General features: G+C 35.7%; 1 protein-coding gene across 7 annotated transcripts in view; it reads left to right on the plus strand.

Moving 5' to 3' along the window:
• Positions 1 to 17,156, plus strand: part of LOC123498953 — an 86,544-nt gene that overhangs the window by 48,886 nt on the left and 20,502 nt on the right. For 4 of the 7 annotated variants that reach the window (XM_045246546.1, XM_045246551.1, XM_045246548.1 and 1 more), the window contains 5 exons: positions 3,338 to 3,435; positions 8,033 to 8,350; positions 8,959 to 9,172; positions 12,486 to 12,602; positions 16,463 to 16,528. In XM_045246546.1, coding sequence (XP_045102481.1) covers positions 3,338 to 3,435; positions 8,033 to 8,350; positions 8,959 to 9,172; positions 12,486 to 12,602; positions 16,463 to 16,528 — 813 coding nt within the window. The remainder of the gene's footprint in view (positions 1 to 3,337; positions 3,436 to 8,032; positions 8,351 to 8,958; positions 9,173 to 12,485; positions 12,603 to 16,462; positions 16,529 to 17,156) is intronic. The other 3 variants (XM_045246547.1, XM_045246549.1, XM_045246550.1) reach the window with 3 other exon arrangements.

A 17,156-nucleotide genomic window follows, 5' to 3' on the forward strand; every position in this document is an offset into this window, starting at 1 on the left:
AAAAAAATATATTTGTTGTCACAAATCTAATCAGTTACTTATATAAACAAATTATAGATTGTTACTCAACATTAGTATTCACGATGTTGGCATTGTCAATGAATAAGCATGTTACTTGAAAATCATTAATTAAAAAAGAAGCATTATTGATATGTTCTTAGATAATTCTAAGTTACTGTAAACCATGCTGAAAATGCACAGGACTTTTCGACAATACACTTCATTTTTATTTTACAGGGAAAGGCATATAAGTACAAAAGAGTATATAAACAGCCATCCACTATAACTTGATTATTATTGGTCTTATGGAGACATGATTTAGTTAATAAATGCAACATACAATCATCAGTGTGACTCACAATAGACTAATTCTTATCAGGAAGGTATTTGATTTATACTTTTTTTTTTATTTTTGCCACCTTCAGCTATGGGTGAAGATGTTAGGGTACTGTACAGTATTTTAAAAGTGGCAGAATAACTTTTTTTGAGTACTTAGTATATCCATCCCTATACTGGACTAACATTTGCTTTAACTTATTCTTGGATTTGGTCAAAATCTACACCTTTTTCACATCTTTCTGTGACAGTTATTTAAATCAGTTCAGAAGATATTCTATTGTTTGCTGTGGTAGACATTCACAGATATCCAAAGTCTTAATTGTTATATTCCTCAGGGTTCTGTCATGTTACCCAATCTCTGTATTATTCATCAGTGATCTAATCCAAACTTCTTGTTTTATTGATTTCTTCACTGATGATACTATCCAGCACTTTTCCATGTCTTTTCATGGACACCTAACCCTTCAAGAAATAAATAGCTCAAGCAGGGGAGCCACATGACACCTGACTTCTTATCTCTTTAAAATTTCTTATCTATTTTATTTGTATATGTTTTATCATCTCTCCTCTTCAGTCTTTCATTCATTGCTGCAATGTTGCATCTCTTGCTATCTTTTGTTATTTTCACACTAACCGCTCTTCAGATTTTGCTGGCTGCATGCCTTTTCTTATCCTGCAACTTTGTTGAACAAGACTTTCTTCTTTCTCTCACACTTATTCTATTCAGTCTCCTAATGCAAGAGTTAACTAGTATTCTCAGTTATTCAATACTCTGGGACTCCCTTATTACATCTATATTTCCTCTTTCCTATGATGTAGACTCTTACGAAAGGGACGTTTCAAGGAATTTATCCTCAGTTATATGATGATTTTTTTTTTTTTTTTTTTTTTTTTATTCTTTCTGAACTTTTTGTTACCCATGGCCAATGATTCTCTTACATAAAAGAAAAAAATGAAAAAGAAAAAAAGGTGATGATAAGCAGTGTGGCAGTGTCATGGAATAGTATTTACCCATATCTGTGTAGTATGCTGAGAATTGTGAATAATTCTTGTCTGTATTGTATGTATTGAATAGATCCATAAAGGATGAAGGGATTTAAAGGATAGCCTCTAAAATGTGTTTCATTATATTTGCAATGTGTATAGTAGAGTCAAGAGTGAAAGTTATCTTGTGGTAGAAAGAATTTTTTGTACTACAGTAGCAGATTGTATTATTGTAGAGATACAATTGATGCTGTATTAGTAACGCTTCTACTGAGCATTAAGGCATGGCCTCTGTAGAGACTCTCCTGCCCATCACTCTACCATATCAATCACAACGCACATCTATCTGAAATGTTAACTATCATTTGTTTCAAGATGAATCTGAATACATCCATTTCTTTAATTTGAATGAAAAATGTTATGAATGTTCCAATTCTTTAATGATAATAACAGTGATCATGGTGTGTATAACATGACACTTGACAATGCTGTTTTCCAATATTGGCAAGATCAGTAAGGTCATATAGTGATTAGCCATGGCAACACACCACAGGTAAGTGCAGGAAAATAACCGAGGTCATTTCCATTGGTTACTATCAACAGTGGAAGCTTTCCATCCTGCACCTGCTGTGTGGTTTCATGTGCTGCACTGTAGTGAGAAAGAGCTTATCTGTGATGGAAAAAACAATGTTTCTGTGGAGAAAAGGCCAATAGAAGACCTTTAATTGAGCAAAATGTTCTCAGATCATTATAGGCATGGTGGAGGTGGGTTTGGCAGGGCAACAAAATGTTAGATTCCCAAGGAAACTTAAGTGCTCAGTATAAAAAGGACTTAAAAGAAAGATGAAGTAAAAGTTATTTTTACAGTAAAAACCAGAAGTGAGTTGAATGTTGATTATCTTTTAAAAATGGAAATAATTGCACTTGAAAGGTAGATTCTGAGTCTGGGATTTGCATTGTGTGACATTAGGTAAGCTTGGTCTATTACAGATGGCATAAAGAGAATGAAATGTACTTAAAAGGAGTATAGTACCACTATGCAAGATGGTTAGCCAACTGGAAAAATAGAAAGCAAATTTGGAATTGGAAACAACTTTGAAATAATGAAAAGAAACTTTTGTGTTGATTTGGTTGTATAGTGGGAAGGGAGGGAGATGACAAGAAAGAATGTGAAATATTTAGAATACAAAAGAATGCATAGCATTAAAGTTTGGAGTGGGAATTAGGAAGCAAAGAAGTTAATGGATAAATTGTACTGCTTGGTGAACTGCCATTAGTTGTTAAAAGATTGACCATATAAATTACCCATATATACTTGGAACCTAACATATATACTAAAAATTACTGTAAGGTAAGTGTTAATTTGCCATTATACAGTTTATTCTGAGCACTTGTCCCAAAGTTCTTCACTTGTAGGTAGTAGCTGTACATCATGCACTATTACTGTGTTGCAAATGAGATACTGTAAGTCTTATAGTGCATACTATGGTTTGTATTCCTTGAATATTTTAGCATCTTAACTTCATAACATCTTAACTTTTATGGACTCCAGTGTATTTTAATGATATTTTCAAGGGTATTTTCATGGTTCTAGTAATAATTCATAATAAAGATTCAGCTTCATGCATGAGAAAACACTTCTAAGAATCTGACAAATAATTTCAGTGGCCATTCAAAATAGTCTTTATGAGAGAATGAAGATTAGAATATATAAGGCCAATGACCATCATATCCATAGAAGATACATTGTGCAAGAATTTTGGATAATAAATTTAAGATACAGCAGGATTATGAAGACATTCATTGGAAAATACAACCTGAAATGATACAACAATGACAAGTTTTGTTTGTTAGTAAGTAGGAAGTTCTCAATAAAGAAATAAATTGATAACAAAGGTTTGTATATGTATCTAATAGAATCAAATTAATTTGTAATATTATCAATGTAAAGTTCTCACAGCTTGAAATGATTTTCATCAGTACAATCTTTAGTAACTCTTTTCTTCTTTTCCAGTGGCACCAAATGAATTTGTTGTATGTACTGAGCATAATGACCACCAGTGTCCAAAGAGTGGCTGTGGAAAAAGTTTCAGGAAAGAAAATCTTCTTCAGGTAAATATAAAGAAATTTGATAAATAACATTCTCTCTCTCTCTCTCTCTCTCTCTCTCTCTCTCTCTCTCTCTCTCTCTCTCTCTCTCTCTCTCTCTCTCTCTCTCTCTCTCTCTCTCTCTCTCTCTCTCTCTCTCTCTCTCTCTCTCTCTCTCTCTCTGAATTGACTTGGCTTAAGGCAGGTTCACACATGCCAATTTGCAACTGAAATTTTACATATGTAGAGTTTCCGACTCCTCCCTTCTAGTCAGAAAGTGTCACACGTAGCGTCTGAAAAGTAGCGATTAGTTGGCGCCTTAGCAGGAAGTGAATGTAAGCAAACTGATGCCGCAGGGGAAACAAATGTGATATTCCCAATAGCTGAACTGAACTGTATACAGCTAAGTCATCAAAACGTGCAGGCATTTTTGTCATTCCCGTGGTTTTAAACTGTAATCCTGTCTCTGTCAATATATGAAATAAATGTAAAAAATTAAACGAACCCCCGCTCCCTCGCCCCTGCCCGCCTGAGTGACGCGCCTCGCCACAGCTTGCCTGAAGCAGCCTGATTCTTTCTTGCCCATGGGATTCTTGTGATCTTATTGATCTAATAGTCGCATCCGGGTTTGGAGTTGGGTCAAGATACATCTAATTGACCTTCTTTCACCGTTACGAGAGACGCTGACTACACTGACTAAAACAAGATACAATGATAAAATTTAATACAATATACAATAAATAATGAATGTTATCTCATTTGTAGAAATAGATGCAATATCAGAGCTACCTGCAAAGATGTCTTCCTCCAGTGATGATGCTAAAGCAGTGGTTGCTAGTCTTTTGGCGTACCAGAGGAGTCAACAGAAAAGAAAATGCCTGTGGAGACATCCCTGGCTAAGTAGAAGGAAAGAAAGGAGTGTCTACCACACTCTAGATTAGCCTCCATTTATCATAAAAAAATTGTTAATCTTAAGAAGACTATGCACAATTACGATCAAATTAAATCCTGACAAGTCTTCAATCCTCACCCTGCATTGAGGGAAACAGTTCTTGTAGAGTGGCAGCTATTTCATTTAACGATGATTTGTGCAAAGGTTTTGTAGTGTATAATTTATTTCTGGGGTCCCAGATGTGTTCTTTTACCCTCACCAACTCTAACATCTCTGTATCTGGAGACCACATTTTCAAAGCTTACTCCGTGACATCACAACATAAATAAAGTTGCAAATCGACTAACAAAATCAACATGTTGGTCTTGTTTTGCAACTGCTTTCTGCAGTCGCTAGGCACCAATTTTCAGTTGGAAACTCTACGTATGTAAAATTTCAGTTGCAAATTGTCATGTATAAACCGCCTTCAGTCAACATATTACCAATCTACAAATGTTGCAAAAATCACCTTTTTGAACTTTTATTGATTTGTTATTTTTCTTGTTGTGTTGTTGACGTGCTGAATTCTGATTTATAGAAACACACACACACACACACACACACACACACACACACACACACACACACACACACACACACACACACACACACACACACACACACACACTGGCTTCACAAGCAAGAGGACCAGGGTTTGATTCCCCGGCCGGGTGGAGATATTTGGGTGTGTCTCCTTTCACGTGTAGCCCCTGTTCACTCTTAGCAGTGAGTAGGTACGGGATGTAAATCGAGGAGTTGTGACCTTGTTGTCCCGGAGTGTGGTGTGTGCCTGGTCTCAAGCCTATCCGAAGATCGGAAATAATGAGCTCTGAGCTCGTTCCGTAGGGTAACGTCTGGCTGTCTCGTCAGAGACTGCAGCAGATCAAACAGTGAAACACACACACACACACACACACACACTAGCAAGTCCTATATACAACATCATAAAATGCTCAATAGAAAATGGAACAGTACCAGTAAAATGGAAAAGAGCTGAGGTGGTTCCCACATATAAGAGCGGAAGGAAGGAAGAACCTTTAAATTACAGACCGGTATCACTAACTAGTATGATATGCAAGATGTGTGAAAGAATAATAAAGAAACAATGGATCGAGTTCCTTGCAGACAACAAATTAATATCAAATAGCCAATTTGGTTTTAGAAAAGACGGTCTTGTGTAACTAATTTATTGAGTTTCTATTCTAGAATAGTTGATAGAGTACAAGAGAGAGAGGGATGGGTTGACTGTATTTATTTGGATTTAAAAAAGGCGTTTGACAAAGTGCCACATGCAAGATTACTGTGGAAGTTAGAGGAGAAGGGTGGCTTAAAAGGAAGCACATTGAGATGGATAGAAAATTATTTGAGGGGGAGAGAAATAAGGACTGTAGTTAAATATATGAAGTCCAAGTGGAGAGCAGTAGAAAGTGGAGTGCCACAGGGGTCAGTATTGGCACCAATACTTGTCCTCATTTATATTAACGAAATGCCAGAAGGAGTGAACAGCTACATAAATCTGCAGAAATTGTACAGAGTTATAAAGCAAAAGGAGGATTGTGAAATACTGCAAGAAGACCTAAATAAGATCTGGGAATGGAGTAAGAAGTGGGAAATGGAATTCAATGTGAACAAAAGCCATGTCATGGAAATGGGAAAGAGTGAAAGACGACTTGTGGGAATCTATAAGATGGGAGATGGAGTAGAACTGGAGAAAGTCAAAAAGGAAAAGGACTTAGGAGTGACGATGAAAGAAAACAATCAACCAGTAAGCCATATTGATAGAATTTTTAGAGAAACATATAATTTGCTAAGGAATATTGGAGTAGCATTTCACTACATGGACAAAGAAATGATGAAGAAATTGATAAGTACTATAATAAGACCCAGATTGGAATATGCAGGAGTAGTGTGGACCCCTCATAAAAGAAACACATAAGGAAATTGGAGAGGCTACAAAAATGGCTACAAGAATGGTTCCAGAATTTGAAGGGATGACATATGAGGAGAGACTAAAGGCTATGGATCTACCAACCCTGGAACAAAGAAGGGAGAGAGGAGACCTGATACAAGTTTATAAATTGATCAACGGAATGGACCAAGTGGATAATGAGAAACTGATCCTGAGAGAAGAATATGACATCCGAAGCACAAGATCGCATAGTAAAAAGCTGAGAAAGGAAGATGTCTGAGAGATATTAAAAAATATAGTTTCCCACAGAGATGTATTGAGACGTGGAACAGTTTAGATGAAGAAGTAGTGTCTGCAACGAGTGTGCATACTTTTAAAGTAAGATTGGATAAGTGTAGATATGGAGACGGGGCCACACGAGCATAAAGCCCAGGCCCTGTAAAACTACAACTAGGTAAATACACACACACACACACACACACACACACACACACACACACACACACACACACACACACACACACACACACGGTAGCTCAGTGGTTAGGCGCTGGCTTCACAAGCCAGATAACCGGGTTCGATTCCCCGGCCGGGTGGAGATATTTGGGTGTGTCTCCTTTCACGTGTAGCCCCTGTTCACCTAGCAGTGAGTAGGTACGGGATATAAATCGAGGAGTTGTGACCTTGTTGTCCCGGTGTGTGGTGTGTGCCTGGTCTCAGACCTATCCCAAGATCGGAAATAATGAGCTCTGAGCTCGCTCCGTAGGGTAACGTCTGGCTGTCTCGTCAGAGACTGCAGCAGATCAAACAGTGAATACACACACACACACACACACACACACACACACACACACACACACACACACACACACACACACACACACACACACATACACACACCACTGGAATGGAAGAGAGGTAACATAATCCTAATATTCAAAGGAGGAAAATCAACTGAGCCATTAAATTACTGACTGGTGTCACTTACAAGTTAGTGTTGTGGGGAAGATATGTGAAATTGTTATCAAAGAAAATGGGTTGAATATCTGGAAAGTTATATCGAATAGACAATATGGGTTCAAGACAGGAAGATCATGTGTGTCAAATTTATTAAGTTTCTACTCAAGAGTAGTGGAAGGACTGGAGAGCAGAGATGGATGGGTGGACACTATGTACCTGGACATAAAAAAAGGCTTTTAATAAAGTTCCTCATAACAGACAATTTTGGAAATTGGAGAACATAGAGGGCTGAGAGGAATAATATTAGATTGGATAAGGGATTACTTGAAGGACAGAGAGATGAATTTAGAGAAATATTGTGATCTAATAGATGTCTAAGAATTTTTTTATTATGGATATATTTAAAAGCCTTAGAAAGATAGAAAATCAAAGCTATAGGTCAGTGGTTTAATTAATAAATTGAGGTGGTCACAGAAGCAGGTTGAATGCAGGTAATTTTCTAACAAGAAGAAATGGTAGTTGTAAGTGGAATTGAAAAATTATATATTAATACTAATCTTAAAATGTGACATTGCTGTTAGTAATATGAACTACTATAGTCGGGTCTCTCTAAAGTGGCCAGTTTGATGTGGCTTTGGGCTTTGCAGGGGTTCCCCACAATTGCCATCTCTCCAAATATCACGGGCTTGCCTCCTTTTCTCCAGTTCCTCTGCACCTCCTTATCTCTTGTCTCTGTCATTCTTTCTCTCTCACTTTAGAGTGCCCTGACCATAATAGCATTGTCAAAGATATATATATGACTATATCTGTTCTATCTTCAGATGCATATCAAGCATTACCACCCAGAGTTGCTAAAAAAGACCAGCAGCTGGGCACCAAATGTGGCTGACCTTGCTTATGCACGTACTGTTGGAGACCATCTGGACACTGGCTCTTCTCCAACCCATGCTTCTCCACCAGTTGACAAGATGGGGAAATCTGAAACAGGATCTAAAAAAACGCCACGTGGATTGAGCTCTGTAATTTCTCTGGATGCACGTGGCAAAGTGATGGATAAAAAGACCTCAGGAACTGTTAAAACCTTTACTGGCAGTAAAGATTCGAAGAAAAGAGAAAAAAGTAAACCTGAGTCAGAGCAGGTGAGTAAATGTTGCTTGATTTTATCCTATCTATGTTTCTTATTACAAATATGGTTTATGATCAACCATTTTACAAATAAAATATTTCATGTTGTGAATGAGTGGAGTAATAAGTATGAATATGGAGGAAAGCTTTTAAAAAAAATTAATAGATTTATGGATAGAGATGAACAGGAGTTGTCTGTGTAGAATGCCTGACCTTGTGAAGACTACCTATGTAGATATATGTTTTCCATATTTGTAAGTAACTGATTGTTTTCATAGTTTCAGGTGATTCACTGCACACTGAATTATTAAGTGGGATAATTGTAAAGACCAAGAACACCCATTGTTATGAGACACCATGAGATAGACATATGTACATAGTAATGAAAGAAAACTGATACTGCAATAATCAGGAAAATATTTCTTAACTTTGCACTTTTGTTAAAAAAATATATATTTGACAGCATATACAGTACACACTCTATGAATCAAAATGTTTGATATGCAGTATTGTTAGGAATTAATTTTCAGCGTGCATTTTAGATCCAATTATCATTTCATCATTGTATGCGATATGCTGTTGTTGTCATATACATATGTTGTAATGTAATACTTCCTTCCAGGGATCACTCATTTCAGAAGATGAAATTGAATCCAAAGAAGAGGTTGAGGACTTGGCAGAGGATATTGAAGTAGAGTCTCCAATATCTACCTTAGGTTTGCAGTCTGAAGATCCTGATTATGTTCCTAGTGAAGGAGAAATATTGCTGATAAGAAAAGACAGGAAAGAAAAGAGGAAGACTCGTGGAGAGTCAAAGGGAAAGAAAAAGAAAATAGGTGAGTATGAACTCAGTTATGCTCTTGTCAGATTTTTTAATTATTATTTTTTACTTAGCTTTTTTTGTAAATTCGAAGTAGTAAAGTCTCAACTTCTGAACATTCCGTATGCTGAATTTACTAAAATCCTGATTACTATAGGATTTTTTTTTCATATATATATATATATATATATATATATATATATATATATATATATATATATATATATATATATATATATATCATTCATCAGATGTTCCTTCTCCTAAATATGCACCAGAATCAGTTGATACAGGAGTGATTTTTTTTTTCTTACTTTTTATAGGAAGTCGGTCTCACCTTTCTCCTAGCATCCATAATATAAACTCCCGCAGGCTATTTTCATCTTTTTATTCAGTATTCTTCTTATACGACATTATGGTATGAATGTTCCAGGGAGGTACGTAATCAGTATTGATTTTTACTGAAGTTATTATGAAAACTATATTTTGCAAGTTTGGACCAAGATAGCGTTATTGGCAATAAACTTGAAATTCAGAAGACAAAATTGTATGTAATGATTTTATTTGTCATAAAATTTTTAATCTGGAGCATTTAGAGTTTGTCTTCATAAGAATAGGATGCAAGAATTAGTATCAGAATAAGTTTGTATGATTAAATTGATCACTCATGCCCACTCATGACAAATGATTTTATGTTAATTATATTGGTAGAAAGTGAATAGCCATGAAAAACAGCCACTGTATGTATACAAAAATACTGCATTATTATTTATCTTCTTTAAAGTACACTCATTAGGAATAACTGATTATGCTATCTTTATTACAACAGTCTATATTTATGTATTCAGGCTGATGTGTCATCCTTTAGAAAAAGAAAACATATATGGATCTAATTTTTCACTTAAAAAAAGAGATACAGTATGCTACAGATTTTTGTGCATTGTTCATAGTGAAAGTTTATAGTTGGCAACTCAGGTCACATATGGTGTTATCTCACTGTACATACTCATTATTAATAATTTCTGTGCACTGTCTGAATTAGTTTACTAAACTGAAACCTTACTTCAAGGCTGTATTTCAGACAAGATCCATTGTAGGAATAAGAATAGAGATTGGATTTTTTTATTTGCTCATTATTCAGGAAAATGGTATTAGTATAATATCTAGCTGCAATGTGCAATTAGGCCATCCCTCTACAATAAAACACTGAGTATATATAGAGTGTAAAATCTGAAGGTAATGGACAATCAGTATATTAAGTTTAGATTTAGGTAAGGAGAGGGAAAGGTGTTCATTAACCCCTTCACTACGGTGACGCCTATGTGGGCGTCAGGAAGCCCCAGTAGCAAATATGCTTACGTAGACGTCATTTCTTTTCTGAGCTTTCATCAGTTCAGTTGTCCCATATAGTGTATTGGATACCAATTACACACGCCATATGCTGTCCTTGAAATCCTAGTGCTTCTCCCACCATCCTTGTCTCTACCAATCACTAAAGATAAGCTACATGCGTCCCGCCTTATGTCTAAAATTACCCAATGGCTTAGACTGTTCCCATCTCTCTCTCTCTCTCTCTCTCTCTCTCTCTCTCTCTCTCTCTCTCTCTCTCTCTCTCTCTCTCTCTCTCTCTCTCTCTCTCTCTCTCTCTCTCTCTCTCTCTCTCTCTCTCTCTCTCTCTCTCTCTCTCTCTCTCTCTCTCTCTCTCTCTCTCTCTCTCTCTCTCTCTCTCTCTCTCTCTCTCTCTCTCTCTCTCTCTCTCTCTCTCTCTCTCTCTCTCTCTCTCTCTCTCTCTCTCTCTCTCTCTCTCTCTCTCTCTCTCTCTCTCTCTCTCTCTCTCTCTCTCTCTCTCTCTCTCTCTCTCTCTCTCTCTCTCTCTCCACTTTCCTCTTCAAGGCGATATAGTGACTAAAAATAGCAGCATAATACACAAAGGCGACAAGTATGACTCTCTCTCTCTCTCTCTCTCTCTCTCTCTCTCTCTCTCTCTCTCTACTCTCTCTCTCTCTCTCTCTCTCATCTCTCTCTCTCTTAATACTGAAGTCTCTTCAGTTGCATATAATAAAGGGACTTTTTTTCTCCCTTCTTTTCCCATTATTTTCTCATATTAACTCCTGATATTGATGTTGTAGGAATGAAGTGAGAAGTGAATAGGGAAAATTAAATGTGACATTGATCATAAAAGAAAATAATCAAGGAGCAGTGAAGGGAATGAAAATAATATTTTGGGCAGCAGATGGGTAAATAACTGGGAAATACATGGGTATTAAAGTGATAATTATGAATGTGGTAGTGTTAATGAAAGTAGGTAAAGTGTATGGCAAAATGATTAAAAGGATTAGAGAGAGTGCTGATGGAGTTATTTATGAGATGCAATATTCAGTGTTAAATAAAAACATCAAGAACTAGGTGTGTTGCTGACAAGATGTTGTTATGAAATATTTGTGAAAGAAACATTTGACATTAGGTAAAGATGTGTTGCAGACATTCATGGATTCATAGAAAATACATGACTGAAATGGTAGAGAAGGATTGTATATTCTTTTGAGGTTATGCTGTAAGTTATGCTACTAATTCTTAAAGGGAATTAATTTATTTAGCTTATAATTAAGTTTTCTTTTCTTTCTTTCTTTCTTTCTTTCTTTCTTTCTTTCTTTCTTTCTTTCTTTCTTTCTTTCTTTCTTTCTTTCTTTCTTTCTTCCTTCCTTCCTTCCTTCCTTCCTTCCTTCCTTCCTTCCTTCCTTCCTTCCTTCCTTCCTTCCTTCCTTCCTTCCCCACAACAAACCTTTGCCTGACTAGCAGTCTACTTTTTAACAATTTGATATTCCATTAAAAAATGCAGGCATTCTTCTCAAAACTGATTGGCAGGACTCATCAAAACCTAGTAGAATGCATTGTCAGTAAACAGGCCAGTAAAAATAAGAAGCCAAAATTAATTTAAGCTTTTTCCATCCTATCCTACTGTATCATTATTAAGACAAGAATCTGCTTCCTGGTCTGTTTTCTGTGACATATTGAATATTTTTCCCTTATGATTCAATGGACTAGCATGATACAGTTTTTGTAAATGTTATGTTTTAAAATTTTCTTCAATCCCAAGATGAATATGATGAATCTTGTTCTCCATTCTCTTCAACAATAGGCTTTGATAAAACATACTCTTATTCTTTAGTAGTTTTATGTTGGACTAACATCTGCATTTCCAAGACTAATATATGTGTGCAAGGATACTTTACTAATTACTTCATGGCAAATATACATTTATTGTCAAGTAGTAATTCTATATACATCATCAGTCAGATATTCATTAAATACAATTTCCTATCCACCAGTTGCTTCAGAAAGTGTGTGTGAGGATGATCAGCAGGAAACTAAGACAGTGACCAAATACAGATACTGCAAACACAAAGGATTTACTTCATCTAAAACTAGTGTTTCATCAACTAATGGTATGGAAACATTAATACTTGGTTAATATTCGTGTTGGTTATTGTTTCATCAGTGTAGTGATTTCCATAAGTATTGTTGATAATTACACTATCCATGAGAATACATTTTTGGAGCTTTCTGTATGATTTATTATTTTTGTCATTTACATTCTTCCCAGTCTCTCTCTCTCTCTCTCTCTCTCTCTCTCTCTCTCTCTCTCTCTCTCTCTCTCTCTCTCTCTCTCTCTCTCTCTCTCTCTCTCTCTCTCTCCCACAAAATCCTAAATTTATATCATTTTTGTTTTAGATATTTTATAGAGTATCAGAAAAATATAATACAAGAAAGATAATTCAAGAGAAGTTTGCCATGGAGTTATTTCTTTTCACACTAGATACTTCTAATATTAAAAAAATGTATGTTTATTGTATTTGTCAACTTATAAGCCACATTTTTTAATGCCAATGTCAAGGAACCTTTTAAAATAGAAATTACAACTAGCTTTTAAAGTATGTTCATATCACCTTCATATTACCTGCAAGTGATCCAATGACCTGCCCATCTTTCACTCTAATCTCTGTCTATTTCACCATGCTCACTTGGTACTGTTGCTAGATACTTAAAATCCTTCATTCTCTCTCTTCTCTTATTCATCTTGCACCATATGAACAATTTTCTCTTAAGTCAAAGAAACAAGTTAGTAGACTAATTTTATTGGTCTCAAAGAGCATTGTAGAGTATATCTTATTCTTTGAAATACATTAATGTGGGAACTTTATTGCTGTGCTGCTTTGCTTACTACTCACTGATTGGTTGCCTTTTTTGGTGCAGAAATGTAAACACTATCCTGGGCATGTATGTTTCTGTAAGGCCTGTGACTAAAGCGTTTGACTTGTTGGTGACACTACTGGAAATGCCTTTTATATAGATATGTAATAACTGGTACTGAACTTAGTTCAGTTGTAAAGTCAAGTGGTAGGAATTACTGAGCTGTTTTCATATTAGTTCCCCTAATATTTCTCGCTTGACAAATTTCTAATTTGTTTGGACACTTCTATAGCCTTTTGTGGGTAATAGAAAAAAAAATCTGCAGTACCTTGAATCTGTGTAACTTTGGTGGTTGATCATTTCTGGTATGAAAATTTTTTTTCTTGTCTTAGTGCAAGTGTCGGGGGAGGAGAGATATTGTCAAATAATGTAAATTCCTGTCATCTTTGCTTCTTGTGGTTGCAGTCATCCCAGTTGTCTTTTTGTGTGATAATAAATATGGGTTTTAAATCCTAAATGTAATTTGAGACCAGGCATTGTCAGTGTAAACTAGAGATAAATGTAATATGTGGCTTATAAATTGGCAAGTGTAGTATACAATATGCACATCTATTAAATTTTTTATTTATTTATTTTTAATTAATCAGTTTTATATCAACTTTAATTCATTTTCATTTTGATATAATTAAGAAACTTTTTTTCTTGTATTTTGAATCTAATTCTAATTTATCTAGAAGTTAATTTTAATCAAAATTTGACAAGCTCAGGCAGTATTTATACTTCACGTTATGCAACTGTTTGTATTATATTAAAAGGAGATATTTTTGCAGTACATATTTTGTTTGTATCAGACAAAACATTTCTTATCACTTTTCTGTCTCATCAGTAATTCTTGATACTTTTTTCCATTGATTTTGTTTCTTTTATAAATTTGTTTATTTGAATTTTATGTAGTTGAGTAGTTTTGTGGTTACTTACCATGTTTGTCCGGTTGTGGTATTCAGGATTTGAATGCAGCTTTTATTGCATGTTTCTGTATTTACATTTGTATATACAGAACTTGTATCTTTATCAATTTATTAATTTTAATTTGCTTAATTTTATAGGAAAAGCAAATTGGATTTAGTTTATGTAAGAGGGAAAACTGGCCAAGGGCAACAAAAATTGTGCTTTAAAAAAAGAAAGCCTTCTGAGGTGTTGGTCCCCAAACAGGGTCAAAAGAGTCAGTCAAAAGAATGGGATAAATGCCTTGAAACATATATAAGAAAAAAAAAAAAAAAAAAAAAACATTCCTCTTAAATAAATTCAGCTAATATGTAGGTGGAAATACAGCATATAGAAATAGGTCTCTGACATGAAAGCAGTAGTCATTCCAAGGATAATTGGCATAATACCTCCTCATATCCCCCCAACCAACATAAGTCAAATGCCAGAGGCACCTCTGTTTTGGGATATTCTGGGAAAGAACTGGAGTGATAAGACAAAATACAAATATGAGATTGTGATTGGAGGAGTCCAACAGAGAAAATTAGTGCAACCTCATTAAGAGAAGGATTAGATTACAAGGATTTTCAATCTGGGGTTTGCAAACACCCAGGGGTTCACAAGATTTCCAAGGTTATTTAGATGGCTGATCTAATAGTATCCTTTGCAGTACCATTATATATTGAGTTAGTGTCAGTCACTAAATTAACATTGTGTTCGATGTCAGATTACTAGGGGTTCGGATAGATGATCTTATAACTTGGGATTTTAACAAGAAAAATGTTGAGAACCCCTCAATTAAAGATTAGGAAAAGGCCAAGAATATTGGATGCATCTCAAAGACAGTCAAGAATACAAGTAGAGTGTTGTACCAGTTGTTCTAGTGACTGTAGTTGTAGCCAGATGGTAGAAAACATGGAAAATTTTAGAACATTTACATGAGATTGCACATGTTGTTGCATCTATGTTGCACACATAGATGCAACATTCCCCTTCTCTCTAGAGAAACCTGGCCTAAAACAAGAGTAACATATTTGTGGTATATGTGAAAGAACACAAAAAAGTTGTATTGTGACAGAACAATCAAAGCTGAGCAAAATCTACATGGTGATAACCTGGCTGATGTCTTATCAGGGACTTGATTTCTGCCAAGAGCCTTTCATGGTAATGTTGACCTGCCTTGAGGTCAATATCACATTGTTTTCATAATATTCTCATTACAACTAAGTGAAAACACTTAATTCTCATAAACATGTTTTCACCTTTATAGTTGTGTGTTGCTTCCCTCTTTATTAGCAATTTTTGTGGCTCTTCTGTCATGATATTTTCATACTTTTATGATGATACCAAGTTAGATTTTGTATTTTGAATTATTTTCTTTTATTATTACTGATGCTTGTATGTTAGTTTCCTTTGGTCTCATCTGTTTGACACTGACAGTTAGGTATTAGTACTATACTCCATTTTCCAGGTTTTACTCTGTATTATTTTTACATATTTGCGCATTATTCTCAACAGCTTAGTTTTTTAATATACATTTCCTTTTTTCATGAGATCGTTTCTTTTATGATCAGAAAACAGTGTGTGTGTGTAATTCACTGTTTGATCTGCTGCAGTCTCTGACGAGACAGCCAGACGTTATCCTACGGAACGAGCTCAGAGCTCATTATTTCCGATCTTGGGATAGGCCTGAGACCAGGCACACACCACACACCGGGACAACAAGGTCACAACTCCTCGATTTACATCCCGTACCTACTCACTGCTAGGTGAACAGGGGCTACGTGAAAGGAGACACACCCAAATATCTCCACGCGGCCGGGGAATCGAACCCCGGTCATCTGGCTTGTGAAGCCAGCGCTCTAACCACTGAGCTACCGGGCCGTGTGTGTGTGTGTGTGTGTGTGTGTGTGTGTGTGTGTGTGTGTAAATCCACATACATGTAGAATATCTAAAGGTTTTCAATTTAGAGTTATTTCTTTTAGTCATTTGTTATGAGATAGCTTTTTTTAAAAACTATCCCTGTATTCTTTAGTATTTTTAATAAAATCTTTTATTTCCTTGATGATGGCAGTAAATATCTAACATTTAACATAATTTTGTTATATTATCAAAATTTATTTCTTATCAGCAGCAGAGCTACCACTGCCTGAGCCTTCATCTGCCTCCCCATCAAAAAAGATCTCAGGTTCTGAAGGTGAGCATGATGTTACTTGTAATAGATTTCTACAGTCGAAGTGGAAAAGGCTGTTTGGGTCACTCTTTGATGACTGCACAAGCCTTTGCCTCTTCCATACCTTCCTACCAAAGAGTTCACAAAGATATAGACCACATCAAAACAGTCATTGTACACTCACTGATATCTCTAGTTACTTACTTGAAGATAAACCAGTCTTCTTGGTTGTGTTAAGACAAGTTGGAACAAAGTCAGCCAGGTGTGGAAACTGGAAGCAGGAATCCTATCCCAGGCAGTGTACAACTCTATCTCAAATTTTTCTACTGTAGAATTGTCTCTTTCCTTCAATTCCCTCTTCAAGATAGTCCACAAGTTCTCAATAGGGTTGAGGTCTGGGCTGTTACTTGGCCAGTTAGAAATATACTCAATCTCATTAATTTTAAACCAGATTTTTTACTGAATTTGCTCTGTGTGCTGGAGTCCCATCATGCTGGAGAATCTTTGCACCGCTGTTTACAAAAGACTCCCCCAAGTGTTCCTCTTAAGATATTGAGATAAACTTGCTGGTTTACCATTAGATTCTGTGGAAGCAGCCCATACAGGGTGTTTTACTGTAAGGACACAGTACTTGTGATCATTAATATGAACA

This window comes from Portunus trituberculatus, chromosome 48 (assembly GCF_017591435.1).
Source record: "Portunus trituberculatus isolate SZX2019 chromosome 48, ASM1759143v1, whole genome shotgun sequence".
Classification (NCBI taxonomy): Eukaryota; Metazoa; Arthropoda; class Malacostraca; order Decapoda; family Portunidae; genus Portunus; species Portunus trituberculatus.